Source organism: Carassius auratus, chromosome 11 (genome assembly GCF_003368295.1).
Source record: "Carassius auratus strain Wakin chromosome 11, ASM336829v1, whole genome shotgun sequence".
Lineage (NCBI taxonomy): Eukaryota > Metazoa > Chordata > Actinopteri > Cypriniformes > Cyprinidae > Carassius > Carassius auratus.
The window spans coordinates 1,866,490-1,892,944 of NC_039253.1; the positions used below are offsets into that span (position 1 = coordinate 1,866,490).

Genomic DNA, 26,455 nt, shown 5'->3' on the forward strand with positions numbered 1-26,455 from the left:
GCATGCATGCTCATTTCCTAATGCATTCTTATCTGAGCACGGTAAGGGTTAATATTGATATCCATTGCATGCAGAAACCAGTAACTGGAGCCGTCAGACTCAGCACAGCACGACCTGCAGACAGGTTCAGCGGCTATTTTTCTTTCTGACACATTTTGGGAAGGAAAGAAGGTCTCACAGGAAAAGCGGTGTGTCAAATGATACGATATATTCAACGCCTCAGAAGGGAACGTGCTATTTTTTACATTAAGGCCGAGTGAAGAAGACCAGAGTCACCACAGTTCTTCAGAACTCTTTAAAATAACTTTGCACGTAGGGATATGCATGAACTTTCCTGGAGCTCTTATGTTTTTAGGTCACGTAGAGATGGGTAATGAGTAAGCGGGTTGTAAAACAGCGTTGTGCTTCGGGTGATGTTTCTGAGGAGACTCTGAACTGAGGTGTGGCTGCTCTGCACGTCTGGAGAAAGCTGCATCTAGTATAGACAGTAGCTTACATGCTATGGTGTATGTAGTTTGTGACCCTGGACCACAAAACCAGTCGTTGAGATTTAAACATCATCTGAAAGCTGAATAAATCATCTTTTCATTGATGCATGGTTTGTTAGGATCAGACAATATTTGTCTGAGATGCAACTATTTGAAAATCTGGAATCTGAGGGATGCACCAAAATCTAAATATTGAGAAAATCATCTTTAAAGTTGTTCAAATGCATATAACTAAGTTTTGACATATTTACAGTAGAAAATGTACAAAATATCTCTATGGAACGTGATCTTTACTTAATATCCTAATGATTTTTGGCATAAAAGAATATTAATTAATAAGTTTGACCCTTAAAATGTATTTTTGGCTATTGCTACAAATATACCCCAGAGACTTAAGACTGTTTTTGTGCTCCAGGGTCATATTTAAATAATATCTAGAAAGCTTGAGTAAAGAAATATTTTGCAAAACACACAACAGAAAAAACTGTATTAAAAAGAAGTTTGAAAAGAATAAATAATAATACAAAAATAAATAAATACAAATATATATTATGTGTTTTTAAAAAAAAGTTAAATTAACAAATATAAATAATAGACATTTTTATTTAAATAATATATATTTATTGCCACTGTTATCTGATAATAAATTATTTTATACATAAGTTTTCACTATATTTTTTGATTTCTAAATAGAGTTTTTCTAAATTCTGGAGAAAGCTGCTGTGTGATATAATGGATGAGCTTGAGAGCAGGGGTCAAGCGGCCCGCGTCTCTGGAGGATTGGCTATCCCATCATGCTTAGAGAGACGGCTCAATCAGCAGCTGATCCTCAGCGGACGAGCTTGAGGTGAAGGGACAGCATTTCACTAATGAGCTGCAGGACAACGGGGCAGAACGAGAGGTGCTCATCCATCCTCCCTCTGAGAGCGGGTGAGAGGACCACACACACACACACACACTGCAGAGACTGCGGTGCAAGGCATGACTTCAGCAGTTTTCTATTGGGCGGATGCATCAGAAAAGCCTTTCTGTAAAAGCAAGAGTGAGTGTCTGATTAACCAATCACACCATCAGATCACAGATGAAAGCTCAGAGCCACAGGCATCTATCTAAAAATATTTCTTATCAAAAACTATTATTTTTTATCATATATATATATATATATATATATATATATATATATATATATATATATATGACAACATTATTTATTAAAATTATGTATATTATAATATATATAAATGATTTTTATTAAACATTTTGCACTATGCATATTTACAAAACTCCCGAACTGATTCAAATGATTCGCGATCCCCAAACTGACTCAAATGATTCGCGAACCCGCTTTGAACTCCCGAAGTGATTCAAATGATTTGCGATCTCCAAACTGACTCAAATGATTCGCGATCCCGCTACGAACTCCCGAACTGATTCAAATGATTCGCGATCCCGCACTGACTCAAATGATTCGCGAACCCGCTACGAACTCCCGAAGTGATTCAAATGACTCGCGATCTCCAAACTGACTCAAATGATTCGCGAACCCGCTCCGAACTCCCAAACTGACTCAAATGATTCGCGATCCCCAAACTGACTCAAATGATTCGCGATCCCGCTACGAACTCCCGAACTGATTGAAATGATTCGCGATCCCGAACTGACTCAAATGATTCGAACCCGCTACGAACTCCCGAAAAGACTCAAATGATTCGCGAAGCCACTCCGAACTCTCGAACTGATTCAAATGATCCGTGAACCCGCTCCGAACTCCCGAACTGACTCAAATGATTCGCGATCCCCAAACTGACTCAAATGAGAGCTATATTTGGAAGTGCCGGTACTGAGTAGGGGTGCATACCGGCCCACTTAAAGCACTGATTAGATACATTTTTAGAAACTGCTGTATACGTAGCATTTTATGCGATATTTATCTAATAAATAAATATAATTCTATATTTTTAAATAAATAAGAATTTCTAATTTTAATGTATTTATACACACACATTTTAGTTAAATATGTTAAATTGTTAAATGCTTATAAAATAAAATTAAAATGCTAATGTTAATAAAACGTATATGTATATAAAATTTGTTATTGATACAAAACAAAATCATATCTATCTATCTATCTATCTATCTATAGTTCTGTTTGTTTTGTTTTGTTTTGTATGAGAAAAATGTCTGTACGCTATCTTAAAGTTGTATTTTATCATATATTTACATAAACCATCCATTACCTAAAAATTTTTTTTTTTTAAATGGACTGAACTAAAAAGGTGCTGCTAACATGCTTTATGCAAAGCTTGAGGTTTCTCTTTTGTTCATAATCGAGCATATTTGCGATGAATCAGTGTTGTGTTTGGATGCTTGAACTTGCTGTATCTGTGAAGACAAGTCCTGACAAAACAGCCTTTCAAAGCCATGGACAGATTCACTGTCTGCCAGATGAATTATGGCCACAGAATAGTTTGATTAAACAGATAAAGGGGGAGGTACTGACACACTTGAAGGAAATTTATGAGTGTGTTATTTTTCAGTAAATGGTTGCTATAGTAAGTGAAATGGAGCACGAACACAGATCACAGTCAGTGCTGGTATTGATGCATTCTGGGTAAAGGTTTCTTCCTCTGGACTTGCCCGAAGCGCTTGTGTAAACCAATCTAGACGGGCCGCTTGATAAGGTTTGAAACACAAGCTCCACTTCGACTGCTTGCCAAAACCAGCCACGACCGTACTGAGTCAGTGCAAGAGAAAAGAGAGAGGAAGCACGAGAGAGAGATCACTGACACAGCTCAGTTTAGGATGTGACTCGTGGCCTCGGAGAAGAAGGAGGCATCTCCTCTGTTCCTCACTGACGAGTGATCTTATCGTCAACCTTGAGAGATAGTGAAAGCATGTGTGAACATAAACACTGCGCTTACACATGGGGCTCCTTCACACACACACACACACACACACACACACTCACACACACACACGCACACACGCATGCACTCACACACACACGCACACACAAATACACACACACGCAAATATACACACACGCAAATACACACACACGCAAATACACACACACACACACACACACACACACACACACACACACAAACACACACACACAGACACGCACACACACACACATGCACAAACACTCAAACACACACACACACAATCACAAACACACACACGCACACACACACACACAGACACGCAAACAAAAACACACACAAACACACACACAAACACGCACACAAACACGCACACACACACACGCACAAACACAAACACGCACACACACAAACACACAAACACACACACACACACAAACAAAAACACACACACACACACACACACACAAACACACACTCAAACACGCACACACACACACACGCACAAACACGCACACACACACGCACAAACACACACTCACACATTCACACTCTATCTCTCTCTATGGAGGTAAATCGGTACCATAACTTGAGCGGTTGAAAATCTGAATTTGAGAACTTTTCATATCTTTATGCAAAAATCTATTGAATTATTTTCTTTATGCAAAATCTATTGTTGTATTTTTATTTTGTTTTGAAATATGATCTGGCTTCATCCTTCTCGTTATCTTTATGTTTGTTGTGATCGGATCGCAGATTGCACACGCTTCCCATCTGTGTTTCTGTAAGCAGACGTCATGAGTAATGCACTTCTAAAGCTGGAGTTTTAACAGCCTATTTTCTCCAAAGCTTGTGTTTGCTGGACAGGAAACAGCCATTTCAGGCAATTATCTGACTCACATGGGTCAATCAGAGTGAAAGCAAAACCACTGGGGTCGTGAAACCAAACACAGTTATCTGAGCGACGGATCTGACTCACCTCACACTAAACAGACATCATAATAACACACGCCCAAATATGGGCAGTGCCCCGCCCCCTGCCGATGACCTCATCAGCCCGACTCACCAGTCTCTCTCCGGACAGAACCTCCAGCAGCTTGATGAGCATCCGTCCGTCCCGCAGGTCCATGTAGAGATCCGTGATCCGGCAGGACACGCGTGCCAGGTGTGAGTTCACCCATTTGGTGAAGGTCTTCTTCTGCACGGCCTCTCGCTCGTCTGCAGGAACAAAAATGCTATTTTAATACTTTTAGAAAAGTAATTAAAATTTGTTTACAGTTTTGTATTTTAATACAAAATTATTTAACATAATATAATTTCAGTAACTTAATTTGATAAAAAAATGATGACTTAAAATATCATTTTAAAACTTTTATAAAAATAAATTAACTTAGGCCTTTCTAAAATCATTTAATAAAATAGAATTTTAAAAATACAAATAAATTACAAAAAAAACTATAGAATTTAAATAATGATTTAAATAAAATACTATTTTAATACATTTATAATAGTAATTAAAATGTGTTTACAATTTTGCATTTTTATACAAAATAGAAATTTCAGAATATATATATTTTTAAAGATTTCTATACTTCTACAACGATGGATGATAATGATCATAATACAAAATAATAATAAAAATAATAATAATAATATAATAATAATACAATAATACAAAATAATAATATAATAATATTATTATTTTATATTTTTATGTTATATGATATAATATTATATATTATAGTTTATAATTTTATATATTATATTATAAATAATAATAATACAAAATGATAATACAAAATAAATTTTAATTCATTTTGATTCAAAACTATTTAATATAAAAATATAATTGTAATACCAATTTAAATAAAATAACCTTTGTAATATATTAAAATAATAAGAAAAATACACTTATCTAAAATGTATTTGAATTTGATTACAAAGGATTTCATATAAAATAATTTAAATAATAATCATTTAAATAAAACTATTCTTAAATTACAAATGATAATAATAATAATTTCCCATGATAAACTATTTTCAATAATTTTCCAGGTTGTGTAGTTATTTAACTGTATGGTTATGATTACCAATCAATGTAACAATAATAATAATAAAAAATAATCCTCAGAATCATGATTTTCCAACAGATTTCACAGCTGAACTTTGTTGTTTGTGCAATATTTAGACTGGTATGAACTAGATCTTCTAGATAGAAATGAGGCTGTTGTAATGATCCACAAATATTGCAACATTTCCCCCCAAAAAACATTCCCAAATACCACCGACTGTTTTTCTATGAGGAACCAAATGGTCTGTGTGAAGCCACACATTCACCCCGGACCCAGTCCTTCTCCCTGCCAACTCTTCTTCTGGACTTTTAAACCATTCTCCCATAATTCATGAGCGAGCAGACGATTTCGCCACCAATCAAGCGCAGCGAACAATGCGAGGCGGCGCTGTGTTTATTTATGCTCCGCCCCTCGGGTGAGCAGTTCAAATGCAGCTATTTATTTATAATCCTCCCAATTTTCCTGTTATTGCATTCCTGGTCTTCACACAGACGTAAGCGTCTGAATCAATTGTTGCAGCGAGACGACTAAAGAGGACAGGATGAGCGAGGACAGAGCGAGAGGGAGGAGGAGGAAGGACAAGAATGAGGCGAGAGAGAATGGAGGGAGAGGCCGTGTGACAGTCTGACCCCAAACACAACAAACAGAGGAAGAGCAACATCTGCCCCTCGAGCAGGACACCGGCCAAGAACATCCACAGCTGGAACCGTTTAAAGACCTGCGTCTGACCCCGAGTCAGTCCCACACCAACAGCTGACACGGAAATGGAATTAAATATGTATAATGAAACTGATTTAAAAAAAAGAAATGAAATAAAATAAAATAGATATTTAAAAAAAAGGCAAATTTAAAAATTAAAGCAAACTAGAATAGAATTTTGTATAATGACATTTATTTAAAAAAATTATTACATCAATTAAAATAATAGATTGTTTAGGACAACAAAATGAAAAATAAATAAATAAAATGTTTAAAAAGAAAAAAGGTAAAATTAAAACAAAACTAAAATACAATTTTGTATAATGAAATTAATTAAAAAATGACAGCATAAATTTAAATTAATAAATTGTTTAGGAAAACAAAATAAAATTAAATAAATATTTAAAAAGGTAAATTTAAAATTAAAACAAACTTAAATAAAATTTAGCATAATTAAGTTAATTTTAAAAAGATGATTACATAAATGTAAATTAATAAATTGTTTAGGAAAACCAAATGAAATAAAATAAAATACATATTTGAAAAGGTCGATTTAAAAATTAAAACAAACTAAAATAACATTTTGTATAATTAAATTAATTTAAAAATGACGATTGCATAAATGTAAATTAATCAATTGTTTTGGACAACAAAATGAAATAAAAATAAAATAAATATTCTAAAAAGGCAAATGTAAAAATTTCTACAAACTAAAATAAAAATGTGCATGAATATAAAAAAAATTATACAATAGGACAATAAATGAAATAAAATATAATAAATAGTTTACAATTTAATTTAACAAATTTAAAAATTAAAACAAACAGTTAAATTTATTTAAAAAAGAGGATAACATAAATGTAAATTAATAAATTGTTTAGGACAATAAATGAAATAAAATAGAATAAATATAAAAAAAATTAACTAACTAAAATAAAATTTTGTATAATGAAATTAAATAAATTTAAATTAATAATTTGTTTATGAGAACCATTAAGAATTCTTGCACCGTGTCTTTATTTTTATGATAATTAAGCACTTTCCACCTGCTGATGATTACTGTGATGTCATTTTACATGCTTTTACATTTTCACTTTATTTCTAAAAAATAACAAATTCAATTCACAATATTGTAATATTTACCAGAATAAATGTGTGTACCTGTTATGAAAATAATAAAAAACAATGCAAAACATGTCAGAACACAAAACAAAACAAAAAATATATAAATATTTTGTATAATGAAAATACACATTGAAAATATTTGCATTGTGAAATAAAATAAAAAAGTAATTTTGCATGATGAAATTTTTTTTTAATTTAATAAAACATTTTTAGCAGCATTTGCACACATTTTCTCTCCTAGGTGCAAAAATGTAATTTTACTTTAGAGCTTTTATTTTTTTAATAATTACTGTAATTTTCACCAGGGTAAATCTGCTTAAATTTTAAATAATGAAAACAACGTAAAACATGCTGGGTGCTAACATTTACTTCATTTTCTTCATGCAAAACATTTCTTATATATATATATACTCCTTTTTGAACTCGTGTGTTCTGAAGCTCATGCAGTGAGTGTATGTGTGTGTGTCTGAGTGCATGTGCAGCACTGATGATTGGTTTTTCCAAAGGCAACAGAACAGCTATAAAAGCAAATCATACATCGAAGCATCGCCTCTTCTGTCAAGCTTCATACACACTCCTACACATCAGACGTCTGAGGGGTTTCTTCCTTCTGCTATATGCCCCATGTGTCCAAACGCAGCAAACAATGAGAGACGTCAAATGAGATCTCATTAATATCTCAACTGTTTCTCATAGACAGCAAGCTGAGACGTTTCTCTCTAAACTCTTACGGGATGACAGCTAGTGAGATACCTGAAGGATTCATAAACCTTCTGAACTGTTAAAGACTGAACTATGAATAACACAATTTTCCTCTGGGTTCAGATGCAAATCACATTTCTAAACTTTTTTCAGAATGCATGTTTTTCCTGGACATATTTCAACACAGTCAGCAGGAAAAACTGATAACTTTTGTTCCTTTCTTAGCTTGAACATCTGAGTTGAATATATTTTGTATATTGGAAATGCTTTTTAATAAAAATAAAATGTGTTGTTTTTTAGGACTCGTATACAAAATACAAATATTTTATAGAATGAAAACGCATTTTTAATAATAATTATATTCTTACAATACGTTTTTAGGAGCATTAAACGTGTGCATTGCGACAAAATAAATAAAATAAAATTAACAATGCATTTTAATAAATCAAATTAAAAAACGAGTGCTATAGTATATAATTATTCTTCCGCTAATATAAAATAACATATTAAATAAAACAAAAATATTTTGTAAAATTAATAAGCATATTTACTTATTTTCTTTAATTATTTTTAGGACCATTAAGGATGTTTTCACTGTGAAAAAATAAATAAAATAAAATAATAATTAAAAATGCATTCTAATAAAACAAATCATTTAAAATGAGTGCTATATAATTACTTTGCTGCTAATATAAAATAAAATATTAAATAAATCAAAAACATTTTGCAAGATGAATATGCATTTTTAATTATTTTATTTAATTATGTTTTTTAGTACCAATAAGAATGTTTGCACTGTGACAAAATATATAAATTAAAATGACAATTAACAATGCATTTTAATAAAATAAATAATTTAAAAATGAATATTATATAATTACTCTGCTATTAATAAAAATGTAAAATATATTAATAAATTAACAATAAACAATGCATTTTAATAAAATAAACCATTAAAACAATGAGTGCTATATAATTACTCTGTTGCTAATATAAAATAAAATAAAACATATTTTGTAAGACAACTATGCATTTTTTATTATTTTCTTTAAATAATATTTTAGGACCATTAAGAATTTTAGCATTGTGACAAAACAAATAAAATAAAATGACAATTAACAATGTATTTTAATAAAATAAATAATAAAAAAATGAATATTATATAATTATTCTGTGCCTAATAAAAATGTAAAATATTTAGCAAAGATATTTTGTATAAGTTATGCATTTTTCATTATTTTTGGGGCCATTAATAATGTTTGCATTGTGACACAATAATTAAAATCAAATACAAATTTAAATGCATTTGAATTATTTTAATTGAAAAAATTGCTCTTTCTTTGCTTGAATGTCTGATTTAAAAAGCTAAGTGTCTAAATGTGTAGGAGAAGGACTCGAGACGAACTGTGGCTGCATTGTGAGCCGATAACATCACAACCAATGCCACTGAACACTACAGATTAGCCGGGCTTGAGGATCCTCCCAGAGGATTGTGGGTAGGGTAACAATGGCGGCAGTGTTGCTCCCCTCGGCCCGGTAGAAACAGGAATAAAGCAGCATCTGGACTGAGAGTCAGGTGAACATGAGCCGCTAAATCTGGTTTTAAATGAATAGAGATGTTATGAATTAATCAAACACAGCTCATAACATATCCAGATTGTTTATGCCCTCTTAAAGACCGGGTAGCTTCACTATAAATGGCTATATAATACAGTACTGAAAAATAAACACAATTTATATGATAAAATAATTACAAAATTTCTAATAAAATAATTAATTTAGGCTACTTTTAAAAGTAAATTAAAAGTAATTTATTTTTATGACTATAAAAATTTTTGGATTGTGAAATTATTTTCATGATAATTAAGAACCTTTTGCAGATGCCTATTTTACTTTTATGTTGCTTTTATTTTTTTAATAATTCTCGGTGGCAATTCTTAATACTGTAATTTATGTTATGTAATAAAAATATGTAAAATAATTAAAACAATGCAAACATGCTAGGTCCTGAATATGCTTTTGTAAAATAAAATAAAATAGATTTTTTTCAATCTTGTTATGGATCATCAATATTGTAATTTATACAATATGAATTATAAATATAATTATAAATATATAATACCTTGAATATAATTGGCTATATAATGCTCCTCTGTAAATTAAATAAAAATATTTTGTATAAAATAAAAAGTTTAAATAACTAAGAAGTCAAATAATTGTTTAGGTGAATGTACAGTAATTTACTGTAACTGTTATGAAAATGATGAAAACAATGCAAAACAAAAAAATATATATATACATTATTTTAATAAAATAAACAAACCATTTTGCATTACATAAATTACCAATTTTAATTAAATGAAATTAAATATTAAATATTTTATGACCATTATGACATTATTTTCATGATAGCACGTTTTTATTCCCATTACTGTGATGTAATTTGTGAAAATTTCTTAATGGCATTTCTCAACTTTATTATAAATTCATTAAGCGTAGCTCATCTAACAGTGCAAATACCTGCTAGCTTGAATATAAACTGCAGTTGAATGCTCCGCTGCTAATAACACCTTGAAGCAGAGTGTGTACAAATGTCCTTAGTTAATAAATTAACCGTAAAATGTGATTTAATACATTTTGAGGGCAATGGCAAAGTCACATTCAGTTCAGATAAATCAATACTGCAGTCTGGATGGCTGATCAGGTCAGGAGGTCACATTAGTAACTATTGTGACCGCATATGAATATAAGGTTGGGAACTATTAAATTCGGCTAGGGGTCTGAGAAAGGTCTGTAGATCCTGCTCAGATTGATTAGAACAGTAATAGAGACGCTTGATTTGGCAAATCAGGGCTGAAGGAACTCAGGTTATGAGAGTTCAGGGATTGTTGATTTATTGGCGTTTCCTGCATCCTCGAAATCTTTGTTTGCTGACCTCAAAACAAACCACTCCCTGCACATCCTGCAACACGCAGATAGCATTGTCTGCGTTTGCAGAGACGTTTAATGCAAAACAATTTAATGCATGGATTTGAGGAATTTACATGTACACGCTACTGATGTTTTTGATGTTTAATGTATTTTGCACACTGATGCTGCATTTATTTGATAAAAAAAATACAGTAAAAATCTGAAATATTATTGCAATTTAAAATAACCATTTCCTATGTGAATATATTGTAAAATGTAATTTATTCCTGTGATGCGAAGCTGAATTTTCAGCAGTCTTCAGTGTCACATGATCTTCAGAAATCAGAATAATATGATGATTTTAAAAAAAAGAAGTTACAAAATCAGCATTTATTCTAATTAGAAATCCTTTTTATTATTATAAATGTTGTTACTATTACTTATGTTTAGGTAAAAGTATCAATTTTAAACTTTCTAACAGTAGTGTGTATCTATTATTTCAGTTGATATCAGGTCCACCCAACCCTGAAAGCACACAAAAGTAGATATTATCACATATGATTTGGACACAGTACAGCAGTGTCTGAATGTGAATTCCAATGAGATGGAAAAGTCCCGAGCACAGCAATCTTCCCATCTCTGCTATCACTAAATCTCCTGAAAATGACGCTGGCTCTGGGATCTGGAGTTGCGCAACACGACTGAAACATTTCAATATGGAAAGCCGATAGGGTCAGAGATAAGTGAGATCAGCTTTTCTCATGAAAGCTTTTCTACTCCGATGCAGATGATTAAAGACGTCCTGAAGACACAAGACAGCGATGAGAAACGCCGGCTTGGACGGACCAAGAGAGGGAGTCCATGGGTGGCTTCCTCTTCCCTGTCGGATTTATCCACTTCCTGTGGAGGGAGCGTCAGCAGAAAGGAATTCCTAAGACTTCCTGTGCGCTGCGGAGCTCTGGCCTCAGCATGAGCTCGAAAATAAACCTACAATTTCAACACTTCTGCTTAAAACCACAACACGGAGTCGGAGTATTTGAGACGAGGGCAAACATAATAAAGAGGTTGAACGTTTTAGAGCCAGTTTATGCATGCGCTGATGAAAAACACATGCGGCGTAAAACAGGGAACTCATAAAGACAACATTGTGATGTATTTTTGACAAATACTGTAAGGCAGGGCTTGATTTTATCTATTATTGCAACATGGGTAAAATATATGTTAAAAGTTGTTTCAGAGGAGGAATTAAATTATATATACATTGCATTATAATATAAACGGTATATATAATAAAATATATAATTTTTTAAATATTAATAACAATTTATATATTTTTCATTTTATAAAATGTATACATTTCTTAATTTTATTTTACATTTTACGTTAAAAATATACAAATAAATCAACTATATATTGTATTACATTATTTAAGTTATTGAATATAACTGTATATGAAAAAATTACATTTATTAACATTAATTATGTTAATTAATATAACATAAATTTGAAATAAGAAGTTAATTAGAAGTTAATAGAAAGAAAATTAAATTATAAAAGATGCATTCAATTAAATTCAAGTTTATTTGTATAGCGATTTTTACGATACAAATCATTGCATAGCAACTTCACAGAAAATTTAATTTCTACAATATTTAGTAGTCGTTTATAAGTGTAGTAGTTTATACATCAACTATATATATATAGTCATTTGTAAAAAAAACATGCATATATTTTTTTCATTTATTTACACAGATACTCATAGATTATATATATATATATATATATATATAAAATAAATGTTTATAATATAAATATGTAAATACATGTAAATATTTTCTAAATTTATTATGTATGTGTGTGTATTTATATATACATAAATACACACACACACACACACACACATAAATTATGCAAACAAAAACTTTTATTTTATATGCAATTAATCATTTGACAGCACTAATAAATATAATAAATGATAAAGGCCATGTAAAATAATTTATATAATTTTTCCTTTTCTATATTTATAGTCGATTACAGATATATATAAATAAAAAAAATATAATTTATGAAGATATTTATATTAATCCAGTAATAAAATAACACTTTTGGTTCCTAGCTGCTTCAAAAGTCAGTTTGTGATGACATCATTACATTCACAGAGATGAGCACACGGCTCATAATTTCTTACGCTTCTGCCGTTTAATCAAACAGAGGATGCATGTTCATCATGCCTCAATTTAAGTGATGAGATTCCTGTTGTGGCCAGCAGAAAAACTCACAGTTCATCCAGTGTTACAGAGAGACAATGATCAATGCCACGCTTCAGCAGGAACATCACGTCTCATGAGGAAACAGATTCCAGATTCACAATCCGTGATGCCGATGATTTCCAGAAATCACTCCAAATCAGCCACTGACAAGATTAGACTCGAGTTAGGATGCTGCCTGAGAAGAGAGCTCCCTATAAAGCTCACTAGGTTTTGGAAAAGAGCCATTGATAATGAATCAAATGAGGAGTAAGACAGTTATTTGTGAAGTGATCACAGGTGTGAGTGAGTATCTGATATGAACTCAAACTGTCCTGTTGTTTCAGGTTGACTGGTTTAAACTCCACCCCACATGACAAACAGACAGAAGATGTGCACTAGTGCATCACTCCAGATGTCCTGACACACATGCACCAACAAATGAACAAAACACTCAAATATTTCATTTGCATTTGGGCTTATAACTGAGTGCTTTTTTAAACAACAGTTCTCAGAGTTTCACATGTATATCGCTTCAAAATAAAGTTATTTCAATGTTTTCTGGCTGTATGGGGTCTTGAGTTGCTATGATTCTTAAAAAAAAAAAAAAAAGCATCGGTGCATGACTTTAATTTACAGCTGATGCCACTTAATATTGCCACTCTTTTTCTAAGAAATATATCACATTATTTAAATACAATTATGCAAACTTATGTTTCATGTTGACATTGAAGCACCAGTAATACCATTTCCAGTTACTGAAATAAAGCTGAAATAAAATAAAATATAAATGAAGAACTTGAACTTCTAGAACTAAATATCATTTATATGTCATTTCATCTTTATTCAGATAAAGATGAAATTAAATAAAACAAAATATGAATATTACCTGAAAAACATGCACTTAAAAAAACAATTGGGAGTAGTACTATAAAAAAAAAAAAATTCATTAACTAAAATAAAGCTAAAATAAAATAAAATATAAATATTACATGAAAAAGTTCAACTAAAAAATTAAAACCAGGACTAATACTATTAAATATTGTTTTTGTATTATATATATATATGTGTGTGTGTGTGTGTGTGTGTGTGTGTGTGTGTGTGTGTGCGTGTGAAACTAAGTCTAAAGTACACGGGAACCATTAATTATCTAAAAAAATGCACGCAACAAAATGAATTAACCTAAAAAAAAATAATAATAATAGCTCATTCAAAATAAATACTATAATAGTATAGTAATAATACTGAAATGTTCTTTTTGAATCTCTATTTTATCTTTAGGGTGTTGCACAATGACGTTTAAGTGCACGTTCACTCGAGACTGTGATTCTGGGTGGTTTTGTGCATCTTGAAATGCCATGTCAGTGCTTCCTTCATTGCACCAGAGCTGTTGGATCCACTTCCTCTCACGCCGAGGGTGGTGACTCTTACAGCTCTTCTGAGAGAATCGAGATCTGACATCTCACATCCTCACACGGACCCGATCCTCCCCACGTCTCCCTCCGTCTCGCTTTCTCTGCCAACAGCCCAACAGAAGGTCATTGAGAAGACCAGACTGAGAGACAGGCGGCCTGGCAGGACAAAAGATCTGCTTCAGCACGCATGCCTGGAGAAAAACAGCTTACAGTGCTGTCCGCCGAGCGAAATAGCTCCAGATCAGCTGGACGCACCCTCGCCGTCACTAAACTATCCGTGGAACAGATGCTGCCAGGATCATGTGTTTAGACTATTGAAGTCCATCCACTACAGCACAAGCACAAATCCAACAATCTGTCATTCATCTTGGCAGATCTCTAGCATCTAGAGGGTTTGAAGAATGCTCTTGTGCAGTGAGCATTGGTTTTTAACATGCATCGTGAAACTTCTGACTTAATATTAAACCAGTTCACCAAGATGTTACATGTCAGAATGAACTCTATTTGTAATCAACACGTCTTGTTTTCTGTCACAAATATCTAAACACTCTTTAGTCGAGACATGTTTACTTAAGATGCAATAAGATTTAAGATATTAAGTCTTGTTTTCTGAAAAAAACTATAAAAACTAAGTGAGTATGCTTAAAACAAGGACACATGGGTTCAGAAAAGATGTTTAGATATTTACTGAAGAAGAAAACCACAGTGTAAGCGTGAAATATTGAAGCTGAAAGACTAAAATAAACAGTCTTTTCACCGTGTACACGATTCAATTTAAAGTATGTCAAATGTGCAGGGTGGTGACGGAAATACAGTTTATTTCAAAGCGAGCACATTAAGTTATTTACAAGCCTGAGATCACTGAAGCTGAATCACTCAAATCTGTCGTATCACAGGTAAAAGGTCAAGTCATCACTAAGGGCAGGGCGAATCTAAGTTAACGATTAGCCACACACAAACTCAGAAAAGTGTCTGCTAAATGCATGAATGTAATGTAAACAGACTCCTAATTTACAAAAGCTGTATTTCTGCCAATTGATTTCTGTTGAAGCCCAGCAATGCTGACCTCAAACTGGGCTGTGATTCATTAACAACTGATTGATAACTGATATCAAAGTTGCTCATTAAATAGTTTTTATGCTATTCACACTTGTGCAGATCTCATGATGCACATGTGACTCTTCAAATGCATGCTTGGGTAATGAGAAATGATATGCAAAAGCTTGAACTGATACTCAAACACAACCCCAAGCTCTGGTGAAGCATCTGCACTACAGTAACAGCAAACGAGAGCAATGGCGTAAATGTGTGAAATCGCTGAGTGTGTGAAGTGCCAAATGCCTAGCGCACATCTATTGATCGACCAGATCTAGTCTAAAATGCAATATCTGAACTGTAAAACCAGTTTGGTGAATGCAATGTAAGCATAAAGTGTTGCACGGTCCATAACATCCATGCATGGAACAATGCAACTGCTTCGTCCAGCTATTTAAGCAATGAGTAACAACAAAGCCTTACAAGCACCTTATTTTAAACAAAAACCAACTCAAACGGCTGCACTCGTTAGCAATCGCATTTTAAATGCATATGAAGTGGCAGCTTTTAGAAACATGCCACTATCAGTCACATAGTCAGCAGAACAAAACAACCACTCCCACCTTCCCGGGTTTTCCATTGTTGTCTATGACGGCCCATTCAGGGTGAGCTTATTGACCCCCGGGTGATTTTGGGGAAGGGAAGCCAAGCGTTAAGGTAGAACGTTTGCATGAAAAGCATGTACAAAATTTACTTTTAGTGGGGGAGATTCTAAGATCCATTCAACTGATCCAGTCTAAAACTCCCAATTCCATCAGACACCAAGATTATGGAGAAGAGTAAAACACAAAACACTCGGTGGATGCATCTACATTCCTAAAAATAAAGTTCCCCATTGGGTTTTTATAGTGATTCTAAAGAAAGACCAATTTTGGTTCTTAAAAGAATGTTTCAGTGAACCGATCTTAAAAGAACCATATTAAAAACAAATGGAAAGATGGTTTTTGGTTTCCCAAAGAACCCTTTAAATTTCATGGACGATAAAGATTCTTCACTGAACCATAGACACCAATAAAGCCTTTATTTTTAAGCGTGTATATAACACAAATCGCAGCTGCTGCGCTGTAGGAAACCCACAAATCTTCTTCCTAACGGTGCTGTAAACAATGCATCCACACTCCCGGATGCATCTTACCTTGCAGCTGCTTGAAACGCCCCTCGAGCTGGTTGTAGTTGAAGGGCATTTGCGCGGGGAAGCTGGGCTCCTGGTAGAAGCCCTCGGGGCCCCCAGACGCCCACTCCAAATCCATGATCCCTGACCGAGAGGGAAACTATTTCCAGATTCCTCCAAGAAACCACAGAATGGGAAGGAACGATGTCGGGAAAGAAAGCCAAAATCTCCTTCTCGCAATGGGAGTTATCCAAAAAGCAAAAGGTTTTCGCCCCAGTTTGATGTTCTCAACCAGTCTGTTTTAGAGGGGACAAGCATGCTGCTGTTTGTCTTCCCACTGTGTCCATTCAAAAGCAGCGTCTCCCCCCAACCTCAAGCACACAAACGCCCCTCCTCCTGTCATACAAAGGAGGGGAGACCCTCTAGCTCCAAACTCGCTCTGAATCTGCGGGAGTCAATGGAAGGCTTCTGCGAGACACCTTTAACGGAGCACAAGAGGAGGGCAGAAGTGCTGTAATTTCATCAGCGGCCCAGCCAGTGTGTTTCCAGATGATGTCACCACCTCATTACAATGAAAGAAGAGGAGGAGACGGACCAAACCAAGTCTCCGGAAAGATCGGGGGTGGAGGTTGAGCAGGAAGTCGGCCCATTTCCATGCATTGTTTTTTAGGTCATGCGATAGAAGTTGCATTAGAAACGCGGAATGTCCTTCTTGGAATTTCGGACTAAATGCATCCTTCCTAATATCCTTTTAGCAACCCCTAAAGCTTATTTGTGCTCCCCTCCTCCTCCTGTTTTTCCCCTCTGCTGTCCATCTGTTTGCAAGGTGAGGAGACGTTCTGCAATGAATGCAGACTTTGAACTACTTCTCTGAGTTTGGCTATTGAATTGCAGTCTGCTGCTAAACAAATATTTGCTAATTCCCACTCAGGAATCTCACACGGCTGTGTCAGGAGTAGTAAACATCCAGCAGATCCAGCTCAAACTTTCCTGACAGCAAACTTCTGCTTCTCTTTCTGCTTCTTAAACATGATAAAAAGCTGGATTGCTTCAAGCCCCACGAAGGTGAATTAAGAGCCACGCTGGATATTTACAGGCGTTTTATGAGAGTACAGCGCAGATATGAAACGCTGCATGAGATGCAGTAAATCAAGCAATAAAAAGTGGTGTGTTTTCTGTCAGCAACAGTTCGCTGGGAAAAAAACAAGCATTTGTTCTTGCTTACTGCAGCAATGGGTTTATATTCTTTTCTATCTGATTTCAACCAAATTTGTTTATTAACATTTTAGAATAATAACAGGCATTCACACTGCATTTTAATTTAGATTTAATAAGATAAAAATGTTTATGTGCTTTTCTTAATTTAATATATATATATTTTATTTACTTTACTTTTAGTACAAGTAAATTGTTGCTAGAAGCCAAAAACACTTTTTTAAACACTTTCTTTTGCAGTGGCTTAATTTTAGCAATTTTATTAAGAGCTTCTGCTTATTTTATACTCGTTTCTTTTTTAGCTTTCATAATTTTTTCAGTTATAGTTTTAGTTATTTAGTAGTTTAATCTTAAATTAACCTGAAGTAGTTAAGTAATTTTGTTATGTGCTTCTGTAATTTTTTTATTTCTCTTTTAAACTATTTTTATAGCTTTCATTTATTTTCATACATTTTTGTACTTCAACATTATATTATAAACATTTATAATTTAATCTTTTTTTGTTTTTTATTTTATTTCAGATTAATTTTAAAAAATCTATTTTTTTTATATAGGTTTAGTCTTATAGTTACCAATAACAATAGTAACGTAATTTTATTTTTTACACTATTCAGATGCATTGGCTACTGTCACTGCTCACCACCAAGAAACAACCCACCACACCCTAACAACCACTTAGAACACCCTAACAACCACTTAGAACACCCCAACAACCACCCAGAACACCCTAACAACCACTTAGAACACCCTAACAACCACTTAGAACACAATAACCACCACCCAGAACACCCTAACAACCACCCAGAACACCCTAACAACCACTTAGAACACCCTAACAACCACTTAGAACACAATAACAACCACCCAGAACACCCTAACAACCACTTAGAACACCCTAACAACCACTTAGAACACAATAACAACCACCCAGAACACCCTAACAACCACTTAGAACACCCTAACAACCACTTAGAACACAATAACAACCACCCAGAACACCCTAACAACCACTTAGAACACCCTAACAACCACTTAGAACACCCTAACAACCACCCAGAACACCCTAGCAACCACCCAGAACACCCTAACAACCACTAAGAACACCCTAACAACCACCCAGAACACCCTGAAAATCACCCAGAACACCCTAACAACAACCCAGAACACCCTAACAAACACTTAGAACACCCTAACAACCACCCAGAACACCGACTAATACTGAGAACACCCTAACAACCACCCAGAACACCATAACAACCACTTAGAACACCCTAACAACCACCCAGAACACCAACTAATACTGAGAAAACCCTAACAACTACCCAGAACACCCTAACAAACACTTAGAACACCCTAACAACCACCCTGAACACCCTAACAACCACTTAGCACACACCCTAACAACCACCCAGAACACCCTAACAACCACCATCCACACCCTAACAACCACTTAGAACACCCTAACAGCCACCCAGAACACCGACTAATACTGGGAATGTAGCGTCCTGTATTCTGACTTTTACGAACAAGACAGGATCCTCAAGGAACCATGAGATGAGATATAATGTGACCGAACGTGTCCCATGATCCTGTATTTCCAAAATAAACAAATGTTGAATTATTCCTCAGTGCTTCCAGCGTGGGATTGAGGCCTGAGGGTGGTTTGGTTGATCTGGGCCTGCACTGAGAGGGCTGTTTGTGCAGAAACACAGTCAGTGGTGTCATTGTGAAGTCACAAGACGTCCACGTGTCCCTCAGTGCTCTTAATTCACCTCCATCTGCACTACTGTTCTCAGTCACAAGTGAATCTGAGCTGAAATCATCCCTCACGCCGTGATAAACGGCCCACATATTTGAGGGAGGAGACGCTTCCTGGAAGACGTTTAGTCATTCACTGCAGAGGAGCGTTTAAACTCAATCATACAGTCACAGCTGAGGGGAAAATCTGAAGATAAATGGATTAGCATATCAGCTAATGATCGGTAACCATAAAGAATCAACAAAATAAAGTGAAATTTAAAGATATAAATATTAATGTGTGATATAGTACATGATACTTTTTACAGATAAAAGCTAATTTAAAACTATTTTTTTTACACTTTCTGAAATCAATGTGATGTTTGTTAATTTATAAATTGTAATAAATTCACCAATAAGGGCTGGTCATACAACGATAAGAAAGAAAGAAAATGTGTATGTTGAAATAAAGTTTTTTTTTTTTTTAATAAATGTAAGAAATGTAATAATAATACAATTATAACATAAAAATAGTTTTAAAGATTATGCAAATAAATAGTATATAATTCTTTTTACATTTTCTGAAGTAATTGTGATGAAAGGGGATAATGCATTATTTTTTTATAAATGTACAAAATGTAATAATAATACATTTATAAAATGATTAAAAAATATTGTTACAGATAAGAGCATGTGTGTGTGTTTATTAGAAAAATAATAAAAATATATTATCACACAAATATATGATGAATAATGATAAATAGGTTTTAAAACTTTGTAAAACTGTAATTTTTTATATTTTTGAAGAAAATGTGGCAATGCAATAAAAAGGCAACACAATTATTTATAAATTGTACACATGTATAAAATGTAATTAAAAAAATATCAAATAATTAAAAATATATATATACTATTTTATTACTACATTTTTTCCATTTCTTATGTGATGAAATGACAATGCTAGTGTGTTGTAGGTCATTTAAGGCAAAATCTTTATACATGGCTTAAATTTCTTATGGATTTATTGATAAAATTTACAAATCACTAATCATTACCAATCAGCAACAAACATCTAAATGATCTAATCTAGTTAATCTGGTTTTGTTAATCCAAATCAAAACTATAAGAGAAACGCAGTGACACCAATGGATTACCAGTGGATTCATATCCTATGTTTTTTTTTTCTCTAATCAATAGCAGTATTTCTACATGAATACATGCACATGTGCAAACTGACTATGAAGGGTGAGCAGCGCAAATGCATTTCAGATGTGTTGTTTTTCCACTCATAGTGGGATAAATGTATGTAAGTGTGTGTTTCTGTTGGCACTGAGACAATCGCTCCTTTGGCAAGTCAATGAAGGAACAATTTTCTGCGAGATTTCACATGATGCTTTGCCGTGATCTTATAAACATGTACTTGCACAATCCCACAATTCCTATTGTAATGCAACACAAGTGCTCTCATTTGATACTGAACTCAAACATGCTGATTTCAGCAGAGCCAGTCCATTTAACAGCTGATAACGTCTGGATACATTGTGTTTCTAAGTATGACAATGATCTACATAAAGTGGGGTGATTTCACAGACATCTGGCCGACAAACTCGGCGAAGGAAGGATAGAGGAAAGACACGGGGGTCTGTGGGTGTTTCCTTTAAATCACAATAAGAAAAGAAAAATACTCTCTGAACCCAAAAGTCACAGTATGAACTCGAACTTTACTCAGCCTATGATCTACATGCTTTTTCGGAGAATCTTTATGGCAGAAACATTTGAAACCTAAATAAACTCAACTGAGAAAGACAATCATAATTAATGCGTAAGGACGAGTGGGATATTACTGCGTGGCTAAAGTGAGTTTTTCTTGATGGAGCAGCAGTCACTCGAGCAGACTCATTTATTTTTAATAACACCGGTCAATAATTTAGATGCTCGCGTTTCATTGGTGGAATACTAGTCCACTGCCCCACAAAGCAATACTTGACAAAACCCTGAGTGTGTGTGAGAAACTAAGCAACTGAAGGGCCTTAATTAATTATTCATGATGACAGCATTAATTCTGTACCTGAAGTCTAATATGTTACTTAATAAAGATGCATGCCTTTATCTATCTATGCAGCTACTCAACTATCTACCCAACTAACTACCAACTACCCAATTATCCATCTACCAAACTATATACTCATGTATCCAACTAACTATTCAACTATCCATCTACTAGCCAACTATCTAGAGCCCTGCACGGGCCTAAAATTTAAGCTCTAGCCAAGCCCTTGTCATTTAATAAAAATAATAAAAATGTTCGGAGCATTTTTCATTCGATTATATATAAGTTTTTGTTTTTTAAAGTAACGACCAAGCGGCCAGCAGCAGCCTTCTCAAATAATCCCGACTTGCCTAAAAAACAGTTCAAGCATATAACAATGTTTATCCGTTAAATCTGCGCTATAATAATTGTGCATTTTATTTAAGTTTGTGCGGAGAGTGGGAGCTAAAGTGCAATAGAGGACATAGAGGTACCAGTACAATCACATGCACTTATTGTCTGTGGAAACAACTTAGAATAGCCTACACCATCATTTTTGGCCATAAAGGTAAAAGTAATTCATCATTCGTAACTGTAAAGGGTCTGCTTGTATTTGTGTGCACTCACAATTTCAACAAAATGTTGTGCTTTTATAAAATAAAGAAAAACATGAAGCGATCTCTGCCACCTCGTTGACTTGAGCACTAGTTTATTATTAAATAATTTACCTACCCAAATATCCATCTATCAAACTATCTACCTACTCAACTATTTGTACATCTATCGATTGATTGATCGATCTTCCTAACTATCATCCAACAATTTACCAATGTATCTACCCAAATATCTATTTACCAAACAATCCACCTATCTACCCAACCAACTATCCCATCTAGCCAACTAACCATCTATCTGTCTGTCCGTCCGTCCATCCATCCGTCTATCCGTCTGTCTATCCATCTATCTGTCTGTCTATCCATCTATCCGTCTATCTATCCATCTATCTGTCTGTCTATCCATCTATCCGTCTGTCTATCCATCTATCTGTCTGTCTATCCATCTATCCGTCTGTCTATCCATCTATCCGTCTATCTATCCATCTATCCGTCTGTCTATGCATCTATCCGTCTGTCTATCCATCTATCCGTCTGTCTATCCGTCTATCTGTCTGTCTATCCGTCTATCCGTCTGTCTATCCGTCTATCTGTCTGTCTATCCGTCTATCTGTCTGTCTATCCGTCTGTCTATCCGTCTATCTGTCTGTCTATCCGTCTATCCGTCTGTCTATCCGTCTATCTGTCTGTCTATCCGTCTATCCGTCTGTCTATCCGTCTATCTGTCTGTCTATCCGTCTATCGGTCTGTCTATCCATCTATCGGTCTGTCTATCCATCTATCCACCTAGCCATCTATCTATCTATCTATCTATCTAATCTATCTATCTATCTATCTATCTATCTATCTATCTATCTTTCTGTCCATCTGTCTATCCATCTGTCCGTCCATCCATCCATCCATCCATCCATCCGTCTGTCTGTCTACCCGTCTGTCTGTCTGTCTATCTATCTATCTATCTTTCTGTCCATCTGTCTATCCATCTGTCCGTCCGTCCGTCCATCCATCCATCCATCCGTCTGTCCGTCTGTCTGTCCGTCTATCTATCTATCTATCTATACGTCCGTCCATCCATCCATCCATCCATCCATCTATCTACCCATCCATCCATCTACCCGTCTGTCTGTCTGTCTGTCTATCTATCTATCTATCTATCCATCTGTCCATCCATCTATCTATCTATCTATCTATCTATCTATCTATCCATCCGTCCATCTGTCCATCCGTCCGTCCGTCCGTCCATCCATCCATCCATCTGTATGTCTGTCCGTCCATCCATCCATCTATCCATCTGTCTATCCGTCTATCCATCTATCCATCCATCTATCCATCTATCCGTCTATCCATCTTTCCATCTGTCTGTCCATCTGTCCATCCATCCATCCATCTACCCGTCTGTCTGTCCGTCTGTCCGTCTATCTATCTATCTATCCATCCATCTGTCCGTCCATCCATCCATCCATCCGTCTATCTATCTATCTATCTATCTATCTATCTATCTATCTATCTATCTTTTAACTATAGCAGAGGTCTGCAGAATCACTAAGTTGACAAAAACCTTCAGATAAAAGCAACCGAATAAAGCAAAGTGTCAGAATCAATCTGTGATAATTCTCACACATGCTCGTGATTGGAGTAAAGAGACTAGGTTTCTGCTTCTAACACGATTAAGCGGGTGTTTTTGCCTCAATCTGGTGCCCCTGGGCCATGGGCTGTCTGAGAGGGCTGTATTTCGGAGCGCGGGCCCCTCTCATGCTCCAGCACATGGTCCACATTAGTGTGGTATGCCGACTGCTGCCGGGGGATTCCTGACTTATCAGAGCTCTGGGAGAGAATCGTGCCGGTGTGATATCTGACTTCCCATCTGAGCCCATGACAGTCTGGTGAGACAGCAAAGAGCAAACACAACTCTATATAATTAAATGTTAATGTAGACTTTTTTCAGTATGATAACTCACAGTTGTCACTAGTTTATCGGTGTAGTGTGTAATTTCTATCTCTAGTGGCACTTAATAATGCGCTGAAATTTCATTAACTGAAAATATTTGACAAACACCAAAATAAACACGTTTTCAGTTTCGGCTGAATAGTTGTAGAGGGCTGAAATTATTGACATTTAATTAACACTTCTTCAATAACCTTATTATTACGTCATTGTCTATTTAGATACATAAACTACAACAGGGTTAAACTACCCAATTACACAAATGTAATTATTGAAACTTTATTTTTAGTTTCAGTTTTTGGCTAAACGACAACTTTAGTTTTGGTAAAAAAAAAGAATAGTGTTAAGTGCAACATTTACATGAACTGAACCTAAAATTATAATTTTTTGTTCTTAATTATAAGAAAAAAGCTTAAATAAAATAAAATAAAATTTAAATATTGGGTGAAAAACTCCAACTTCAAAAAATATAAATAATTTAAATAAAGTAAGTTGAAGCAATACATTTACTAAATGGAAATAAATAAAAACAAACTCAACTAGAACTAAAATAAAATATAAATTAAACAAACATTTATGTTTGAAAAAAGAAAAACTAAAAATGAATTCACTAAAATCTAAAATTTGTATGAAAGCTGAAAATATAACAGTTAAAGCTAATTCAAAATATTAATAAAAACTATAATAGTATATAAACAATACTAAAATGACACTGGTGCAACCTTAGATGGGTCACCTTCACTTTACTTTCACTTTCAGAAACGGTTCACTGCTATTGGTTGGATGAGCAGATAGCCCCGCCCCCAAATCACATCATTGGTTGATCTAATGTTGCCTACATCAAGCTTGTTCATACTATTAGATACATTTTTTTTATTGAGCATTTTACGAGGAGTCACACTATTTCAACACAAAGAAAATCAACCTATTTTAATTATGTTTAGTGACTCAAATAATCACACTCTTCACCTTACACTTGTTTCGTATCTCTTTCTTGAGTGTTACTCCTGCTTCCATGATACAGAATGAGAGGGAGAGCGAGGGCGGCGCATGCTCTGCTGCCCAGGAATGCAGGAAAACACAATCACGTGAAACGTAGGACGCTTGCTGGAATGCAGGGGGCTTTTTACAACTCCAGAAACGGTTTGTGGTTTTTGGCATCAAGAGAGAGAGGAAGAGATTTTATGTTTCATCTTCCTCGGTCCTGAAGTATCGGGGTGAGTCTCACAGCGAGCGCACAGGTTTAAACTCAGCCACCCCGAGATAATAAGAGCACATTAATGCTGGGCTTCCTCTCGGCAGCTGCAAACACTCATAAACAACATCACACCTCTGTAAACACAGAGAACATGATGGAAAACAGGAGAGGGAAAATGCTACTGTCATCCAAGATATTACGGGAAGGAATCATATGAAGAAAGAAATACATGGAGAGGTGGTGGTGGTCGAAATGTCCTAATTAAAGCCTGAACCCCTCCTGAGGAGGTCCAAATGAAAGAAATGAAATCTTTTATTCAGCAAGGATGCATTAAATTGATTAGTGTCAGTAAAGACATTTCGAATGTTGCAAAGGATTTCAGTTTCAAATAAATGCTGCTGTTTTCAACTTTCCAATCAACAATAAATCATGAAAAATCTAATTGTCCCATTAGTAGTATATATGGTAGTATATATTATTTTTACACATGCATATTATATGTAAAAGAGGAAATATTATTATATTATAATATTATATAAATTTTTTTTATCTTTATTATTTTATTGTGGAATTGCATCCTCTGATAAAAAATGTACAATAAAACCAGAGAAGTGCACAAATAAAAATAAAATAAAATAAATAAAAATAAATAAATAAATAAATAAATAAATAAATAAATAAATAAATAAATAAAATAAAATAAATAAAATAAAATGTGTCATGTTTCTCTAGTGTGCAACCACACTCCAAAATGTGCTTTTAGTTAATCACAGGTGTGTGGTTCACTTAGAAGACCCTTCCTACATCAGCATCTATAGGACCTGCATTATATACTGATTTTATGTAACGTGTTCAGTGTCCTGTACGAGGCACAAGAGCCTCTAATGTTGGTCTGTGGATGCGAGGGCTTCGCTGTGGATCTTCAGAAGGAGCAGAGAAAGTGTGAACTCACACCCACTCTCTCTC

The 26,455-nt window shown here is 34.4% G+C and overlaps 1 protein-coding gene across 4 annotated transcripts in view; it reads right to left on the reverse strand.

Moving 5' to 3' along the window:
- The window catches only part of LOC113110710 (spectrin beta chain, non-erythrocytic 1-like), a 93,988-nt gene that overhangs the window by 41,323 nt on the left and 26,210 nt on the right, over positions 1-26,455 (reverse strand). For 2 of the 4 annotated variants that reach the window (XM_026274861.1, XM_026274860.1), the window contains exons 1-2: positions 16,776-17,137; positions 4,443-4,594 (exon numbers count right to left, since the gene is read on the reverse strand). In XM_026274861.1, the coding sequence (XP_026130646.1) occupies positions 4,443-4,594; positions 16,776-16,890 (267 nt within the window). In that variant the 5' untranslated portion in view covers positions 16,891-17,137. Of the gene's footprint in view, positions 1-4,442; positions 4,595-16,775; positions 17,138-26,455 lie in introns of those variants that run through there. The other 2 variants (XM_026274859.1, XM_026274858.1) reach the window with 1 other exon arrangement.